Source organism: Neltuma alba, unplaced genomic scaffold (assembly GCF_004799145.2).
Source record: "Neltuma alba isolate B1F8T4 unplaced genomic scaffold, ASM479914v2 tig00011329_pilon, whole genome shotgun sequence".
Classification (NCBI taxonomy): Eukaryota; Viridiplantae; Streptophyta; class Magnoliopsida; order Fabales; family Fabaceae; genus Neltuma; species Neltuma alba.
Window position 1 is genome coordinate 18,449 of NW_021636034.1, and position 8,501 is coordinate 26,949.

The window sequence follows — 8,501 nt, forward strand, 5'->3', positions numbered from 1 at the left end:
TATTTTTTTAGGTGTATCTGGTATCTTAAAATATTTTGTAATGCATCTAGAATCTTGAGATATTTTTTTAAGTGTATTTAGCATCCTAAAATATATTTTTTTGATACTAGATGTATCAAAAAATATTTTTAGTTGCTAGACACATATAAAAAAAATACTTTATGATATTGGATATATAAAAAAACACTTCATAATACTGGAAGCACTTAAAAAATATTTTAAAAAACTAAATATAGTATAAAATATTTTAGAATGCTGAATATACTCGAAAACTATTTTATAGTGCGGAATATATGTTAATCCTATTTAAAATAAAGTTTTAACCCGCATTAATTCAAGTTAAATGATTTTAGAAAAAATGGGGAGTGAGACAAAGAAGACACGGAAAGGAGGGGATCCAAACAGAGAAAATTATGAAAAGGGCAATGACGAGTAGTCAAAACACGAACATGAAAAAAAGTACGGTGGAGCAGACACAGGCAGCACCATTATTATTATTATTATTATGGTGGTCCGATTTTAACAAATCTTATTAAAAAAATTGCAAAAAAAAACCATAAAAATTACAAAATTGTAAATCTGTATTTTGTCAAAAAAATGTTATAATTTATAACTTAATTGTTGTGAAAACCTATAGGCAATAACTCGATTTGCGATTTTATAATTTTTATGGTATTTCTTGTGATCTTACTTTATATTATATATATTTATGTTGTCCTCTATCTTTTTAATTTGCCATATCTGGAAAATTCTCCCCTCCACGTGTACGGCTGACATTGCTTCTCATGTCTCCTCATTCCCCAATCCCCACCACTCAGCTGCTCCCTTCAAAATTATTCCAGCCTTTGACGCCCCAAAGCCCCAAAGCCTTTGACGCACACAAAATATTTCCAAAAAAATATAAGAAATATTAATATCAGGTGTAAAAATATGGACCTATAATTAAAATTTATTATTATACCACTCTTGTCTGATTTTTGACATATCAAATAGAGCATTATTAAATAGTACTCCTCCGGTCCTAATTATAAGACCCAATTGACTTATTTGAGGAAATTAAGGAAGTAAGTTAAGTTGGTTATTTATAATAAATAAGTGTTGTCATTCCTAAAATATCCTTGCTAATTAAGTATATTGGCTAAAACTATCATTATTAGAAGGATTATCTTGGAAAAAAAATATATAAATATAAGAGACAAAATGGATTGGGTCTTATAATTAGGACCAAATAAAAAGTCAAATTGGGTCTTATAATAAGGACCGGAGGAGTAGTATATTTTGACTTATTTCTTCTTCTTTTTTTCCAATCTTTATAATCAATATGAACAAAACTGAAAATGAAACACTAGAAGCGATACGAGTAACAAAGAAAAAGAATCAAAATCCCCTCATAAAATGAGCACCAAAGCAGTACGTTATTCACTTATTCTGAGATTTATTGATGATGATTGCGTTTCTTCCTTAAAATTTTGTCAAAAAACCAGGTTTTTGAGGCACAGTGAACCCGAGTTCCGATGGTACGCCCCACGAGGGCAATAGGGTCATTTCACGGCCACCGGCCTCAGATGATGGCAAAAGTACATTTTTAGCAACTTTGGCCCTCGAAGGAAAGTGGAGAATGAGGAAACAGTACACCACCACCACCCTCTCTCTCTCTCTCTCTCTTCTGTGCTTTTCTCCTCAAACTCAGACTAGGGAGTGAAGCGAGAGATTTTCCAAGGCCACCCATAAACGTCAACTAGCCTGTAACCCGATAGGCGTTATTATTAGTGGCAAAAAGATTACTGCAACCTCCCCACACAGAGCTAAAAAACCAGCCAGGAAGCAAGCTAGCTGGAGGCACACGTACGGTTTTTCTTTCCTGCTTCGTAATCATAAACAATTATATTCCTCATTTCCATTTCATTTTCCATCTTCTCCCCCATTTTGCCGGGGAAACCACTTTCTTTCCCTTTGTTTTCCGCCGGTATCGTTTTTCCATGGCTGAAACCGGTGTTGTCCGGTTTCCGGGGAGTTTAGACCCACGAGCGGAAGAGTTCACGCCGAGAAATCAAACTCTTTACCGGCCGGCTCAACTTTTCTACCCTTGCGCACCCACCGATGGTGTTCCGCTTCAGCCTTTACCTTTTTGTAATGCTGCTCCGGTTGGTGTTCCGTATCCGCCGTTCTGTTCTCCTGCGGCGTATGTTGGCCCCCTGGCTCCGCCGACCGCGACGACGACGACGACGCCGCCTCCGTCATCTTCCTCCCCCTCGCCCACCCGGTCGCTGCTGCTCAGCTCGGTGCCGGCGGAGGTGGTGAGCGAGTCGATGATAAGGAGGGAATTGGAAGTTTTTGGGGATGTGAGAGGGGTTCAGATGGAGAGGGTTCGGGAAGGAATAGTGACTGTTCATTTCTACGACCTGAGACATGCAGAGACGGCGCTAATGGCGATTCGGAAGCAGCACATGCAACAACAAACCAGGCTCCGTAATTTCTATTCCTCCATTTTGAAGTCCGGCAATTCAGCGTCGGAGCCGGATTGTTACTCCGTCATCGCCCCACTGCCCCCGCCGGCGCGTGGGCTGGTCGCCGGTCGTGCGGTTTGGGCCCAGTACATTGTCCCGGCGTATAACGCCGTCCCTCAAGGGCAGAACCAAGGGACCATCGTGATTTTCAATTTGGATTCGGCGGTGTCCACAGAAACTCTCCGACAAACATTCGAGGCATTTGGTAAAACGTTTCAGGCCAATTCCTTTTTTTTTCTTTCCTTCAATCTCTGTCTCTTTCTCTGCCATTGAAAGTAAAATTTCATGATTACCTTTTATGTTTCATCTCGTCGGTTTGCGATGTGCTTTAATTGGGTAGCCCATGAAGATGAGATCTGAAAGTGTTGTTTTGAAAAGGAGAAAGCTATTGGGGCTGATGTCGTTTTGCTTGTTTCATGTCGGAGAGATGACTTTTTTACTTTTTTTTTTTTGGCGTGGGGACTGTTGACTATGTTATAATGCCAGTGGGGTAATGTGGGTTCTGGGAGTGACATAGACACAGACTTGATGATATGTCTCTATCTCACTCTTTTTATTTACTTTTTATGACGTTTTCGACTGTCTCTGGTCCTCACACCGCTTTCCTTTTCTTTTTGGCCTTTCTTGCGGTTTTTTTTTTAAAGGTCCTGTGAGAGAACTGAGAGAGACGCCATTGAAGAGGAATCAAAGGTTTGTGGAGTTCTTTGATGTGAGAGATGCGGCCAGGGCGTTGAAGGAGATGAACGGTAAGCAAATTAACGGTATGGCCGTTGTGATTGAGTTCAGTCGTCCCGGTGGGCATGGCCGGAAGTTCTTCACCCACCCTACATTCTCCAAAAACGCAACGCCGTTGAACTTCCAACCTCCTCCTCCTCCTCCGCCGCCGCCGCCGTTCGCCCGTAAAAACGCACGTCGTTTTGCTGCTGTTTCTCCCCCGTCTCCTCCTCCTCGCGCTCATCTTCCTCAGCCCAAGAACAAGGCCAACGATACCGCTAATCTGGGAAGTGTGAACTCGGTTTCTTTGAGTGGGGTATTAGTAGAAGAGAAGCAACCGGAAGGGCCTGCGCCGGGGAATGCTGCCGTGAAGAACTGTGGCGGTGAGGCGGTGGTGGCGGGAAGCACGAAGCAACCCAGAAGTAGGAATTGGAAGGGGAAGCAAGGGAAAAAGCAGGAGACAAGGTTTCTAATTAAGGAAGATGCGATTGTGGAATCGAGTTGCAAAGATTCCAGAACTACTGTCATGATCAAGAACATACCCAACAAGTACAGGTCCGTCTGCTGCTTTCTTCCCTACCATGATTGTTCCTCACCATTTTTAGTTTTACTATATTCGATCTTCTCACCTCTTCCTTATATTTTATGAATAAAATAAAATAATCATTTAAACCATCATCCCCTCTGAAAATTGTGTTTGACCTGCGTTTTGTTGCAGTCAGAAGCTGCTATTGAACATGCTGGACAACCACTGCATCCACTGCAACGAGCAGATTGCCGGCGGCGGCGACGACCAACCATTGTCGTCTTACGACTTCGTTTACCTCCCCATTGATTTCAAGTATGTTTCACTATTCTCTTCATTTTTTGCCCTGGAAAATGAATATGCTTGCATGTAGTTCAGTTTTAATTTTAGCTTCTGCGTTTGAAACATGAAACAGCAACAAGTGTAACGTGGGGTATGGGTTTGTGAACATGACATCGCCGGAGGCAACGCTGAGGCTGTATAAAGCATTCCATCTTCAACATTGGGAAGTCTTCAACTCCAGAAAAATATGCGAAGTCACGTACGCAAGGGTTCAGGTAAATTCATGATGAGTTCATCATTGAAATATCCAAGCTTGTTCATTGCTAGAGTTTGTTGTAATAACTTGAAAAGACTGGGCCTTTGATGCTGTGAGAAGGGTTTGGATGCTTTGAAAGAGCACTTCAAGAACTCGAAGTTTCCATGCGAGATGGAGCATTACTTGCCGGTGGTGTTTTCTCCGCCTAGAGACGGTAGGCAACTGACGGAGCCACTTCCGATCGCGGGTCAGAAGCAGCCAGGAGAAGCCACTGATGTGGCCGACTGTAAAGCAATTAATGACGATGTTGACGATGGTGAGGACACAGCAGACGGCGGCGGCCGCGAACAGAAGCATGGCATGCAGAGCGGCAGGAGCAGCAGCGAAAACGGCGGCGGGGAGGTTGAAGATGACGACGACGATGATGACAGAAGAAGAAGTAGTGAAGGAGGAGAAGAAATGGGAAGAGATTAACAGAGAATGGATCTGCGTGCAGTGACATTTTACGATACGAATCACAGAGATCGTTGGTGAACGAGCCTCATCTGTATAGCTTAACCTGCCAGCCAGCTTCTTCTCTGTCATCATCATCATCATCAAAGTATTCATTTTGTTCTTTTTTAAGGCTTCTTGGTTTGGCCTCTTTGTTTAGGATTTTTGTTCTTTGTTGTTGCACTTGCATCCTCCTTCCTCCTCTTGGCACTGCAATTTCTGGTTTATTTTTATCAATAGTCATCATTAATTAATTAATTGTTCGTGCTTGAGAATCAAGTTTTTATTTTTTTCCCCCCATTCTCATGAATGATTTAAATTATCTTTTTTAAAAAAGCAAGAGTTTGGTGATTTGGGATGTGAGAATGTAAGGAGGGAGTGCGCGGGATACCACTGGATAAAAGGGAGGCCGCCTTCTGTCGGCGGTGCGAGGGAGGCAGGTGTCTGAGCACACAGCGTCTGATGCCGTACCCTCATTTTGCTCGCTCCTTCTATTCCAACGCCCTCCCCTTTTTTTGTTTTTTTTAATTTCTTTTGGGGAATTAAATTAGGGAAACATGGCAAAAAATGGCAAAAAAAAAACTGTCAAAATAAAAAAATTATACAGAGATTAGTTTATAAAAATCGTTATCAAAATTCGTACTATTATTCTCAAAAGTTACATTAATATTGTTATGAGTTCTTGTTTGTAGTTTTTTTATTTTGATGGTTTTTTTTATCACTTTTCCGATTAATTTATAAAAATCGTCATCAAAATTCATACTATTATTATCAAAAGTTACATTAATATTGTTATGAGTTCTTGTTTGTAGTTTTTTTATTTTGATGGTTTTTTTTATCACTTTTCCTTTTGAATAAAGAGTATTATTTTATTATTTATTCATGTAATAATAATTTGTTTCATTTGAATTCAGGTGGAACAGTTTCATTCTCTAATCAAGTCAGCACAAAATATTTGGTGGAATAAAACTATAAAGTAATTTTAGAATAAGGAGAATAATAATGACGTCCCAAAAAATTGATTTAATAACAGTTACATACATAGTAGTGAGGTTTTCAAAAAAATTTCTTTTGGGAAAAAATCAATTGCAAATATCGATTTAAATAATTACAAGTTTAGGAATTTTAGGCACAGGTAAGGAAAATTAGAGAAGTTAGAGAGTGACCTCGTGAGAATGAGAACGATATTTATTAAAAAAAAAATCTTAAAAATTATATCGCAATATAAATATAAAAATATTAAACGACTTCTACGGAAAATCCTATATTATCTCCCACCGGATCCCATAATCTCACGTGTTATACATGAACACAATCACATTTGAAAACTTAATGCTCACTTGAAAATTTTATTGGTGTATTGCATGGATATAGATATAATCGCTTGTAAGAATTTTTCAAACGTTGTAATAATCTGAGTTATGTCACAATGTGAGATGTTAAAAAAAAAAAACACATAATGCCACGAATAAAATCTAACACAACTGATAGGAAATTATACTCCTCCGATCCTTATTATAAGATTCCATTTGACTTTTTATTTGGTCCTAATTATAAGACCCCAATTCATTTTGTCTCTTATATTTATGTATTTTTTTTCAAGATAATCCTTCTAATAATGATAGTTTTAGCCAATATACTTAATTAATAAGGATATTTTAAGAATGACAACACTTATTTATTATAAATAACCAACTTAACTTACTTCCTTAATCTCATCAAATAAGTCAATTGGGTCTTATAATTAGGACCGGAGGAGTAGCATTTTTTGATCATGCTCCCCCTTTTAGCATTTGAGATGGATGGTGATGAGGAAACCTTGTTCCTTGTCTTTATACTCTTGTTCATCATCTTGTGAAGTAATAGCTCTCAGTTTTCTTTATACCTTTTTTGAGAGAGACAAAAGCTGTTTCTTTTTTCTTTTGATAACAAAAGAAACCTCATCCAGTAGTTACAGGATCTCTAACAAAGTAATGCGGTCTGAAGTCAAAATAGAAACTACAAGGATATTTGGGTAACCCAAAAAATATTTTTTAGAAATATTTTTTTACAAATACTTATTCATGTATTTATCGTAAAAATATTTTTAAAATTATAATTTTATTTCCACCTAGATACCTCTAGGTACCTAGGAATGACAGTAACAACATGAAAATCAGGAATAGCATTAAGACCACTCTGCCAAAAAATCTGCTGCTTTGTTCTAGTCCCTGCTAAGAAGGGATCTGATCTCTGGAATGATATGGGAGTCTTCATAGTAGTCAGCCGGGTCAACAATGAGCAGCTCCACAGCATTCGACGCATCAGACTCAAGGACAATATTGCGGCAACTTTCAATAGTATCTACATCTCAAAAAGATTAGCTCCTAATTATTAGCTGTAATATACTAATTACTTTCGGTTTATGAGAATTGAACAATTAATTTGAAGATATTAAAAAAATTAGTTAAATTAGTTATTTATCACAAATTTGTGTTAGTTTTTTTAAAATATAAGCTAGAATTTGTTAGATGGCTTAGTTTTTTTTTATAAGATAACATTCATTTTTGTCTAAGTATTTAATGAGTTTTTTTTTTCAAATTTTATCTCCGAATACTATCTTTCTATTTGATTCATTTATTACATCTTTTATTTATTCTCTGCATTAATAAAAATATATTTAAAAAAATACACACCTTATATACTTATTATTTTAAACTGATTTTAACTAGTTTGTTAATAAACATAAATAAAAAAAATTTATTTTATATTTTGAATAAGAGAGAGTACTCCATAATTATACTACTTCCGATTCTTAATATAAGACTTTGTTTTACTTTTATTTTAATCTTAATATAAAATCTCAATCTATTATGTTTCTCATATTTATTTATTTATTTAAGATAGTTCTTCAAATAATAGTAGTTCTAGCTTATCAACTTGATTGATAAATATATTTTAAAAAAAATAATACCTATTTATTATAAATAACTAATTTAACTTATTTTTTTAATTTATTTAAATTATCTTTAATGAGAAGGGCGGAGAATACGAAGGTGAATAGGTGATGGGCGTCTCCACGTTCACCGAAAAAAAGGAACAAGAAAGAAAGAAAGGTTTGAACTTTGAACTTTCTGGGATAGCAGTCAACAACGACACAACACAGCGACTGGGCGGACTGCGGACCATTCTCCCTTCTATCACTATCAGCTCCTTCTTCTTCCGGGGTTTTGCCACGTGCCCCCACCTGATGTTGCCCACTCCTTGCATCCTTCCCAAAATTTATCTGCAGGTGATTGTGTTTTTGTTTAATCTGTATTCAAAATAAACCTGTACCCAAATTATGTCCACCTTGGAAAGAATTTTCCCCAACACGTCCCATCCATTCCTTCATTGCAATTTACTCTTCCATTACTTCACACAGACTACCTTAGGCTTAGTTCATGTACCTAAATCATTTCTGTCTTTTTAAATGTATTCCTTTGGTTTGGTTTTATTTACAGAACAGAAAAAAGAAAATTTTTTATTCTATTTATAAGTTATTTTATTAAATTTTTAACATAAATATATTATTTTGTCTTTTATTTATTATAGTATAGATAATTATTTCTTTTGAAAGGTGTATATATTAAATATAGGTAAAGTTAAAAAATTGTTATATTTGAATAGAGAGTTAATATATTTTAAAATTTTTCTTAGTTTGTGTGAAATATATTAAAAGTGCTTTATAAGTAGAACTAAAAGA

General features: G+C 36.6%; 1 protein-coding gene across 1 annotated transcript; it reads left to right on the forward strand.

The window, feature by feature from the left end:
- The first annotated feature begins 1,691 nt into the window (after nucleotides 1-1,691).
- On the forward strand, nucleotides 1,692-5,027 carry LOC114712040 (protein terminal ear1 homolog). The gene is made up of 5 exons (XM_028896491.1): nucleotides 1,692-2,712; nucleotides 3,152-3,776; nucleotides 3,940-4,062; nucleotides 4,163-4,304; nucleotides 4,406-5,027. The coding sequence occupies exons 1-5, from the start codon at nucleotides 1,980-1,982 to the stop codon at nucleotides 4,757-4,759; spliced, it is 1,977 nt and encodes a 658-aa protein (XP_028752324.1). The 5' UTR covers nucleotides 1,692-1,979; the 3' UTR covers nucleotides 4,760-5,027.
- Nucleotides 5,028-8,501: the final 3,474 nt, after the last annotated feature.

Excerpts from the sequence above, each read along its gene's own strand:
- LOC114712040 (XM_028896491.1), top strand. The coding sequence starts at position 1,980 with ATGGCTGAAACCGGTGTTGTCCGGTTTCCGGGGAGTTTAGACCCACGA. Across the intron at positions 2,713-3,151 it reads ACAAACATTCGAGGCATTTG|GTCCTGTGAGAGAACTGAGA; the intron begins GTAAAACGTTTC and ends TTTTTTTTAAAG. Across the intron at positions 3,777-3,939 it reads AACATACCCAACAAGTACAG|TCAGAAGCTGCTATTGAACA; the intron begins GTCCGTCTGCTG and ends GTTTTGTTGCAG.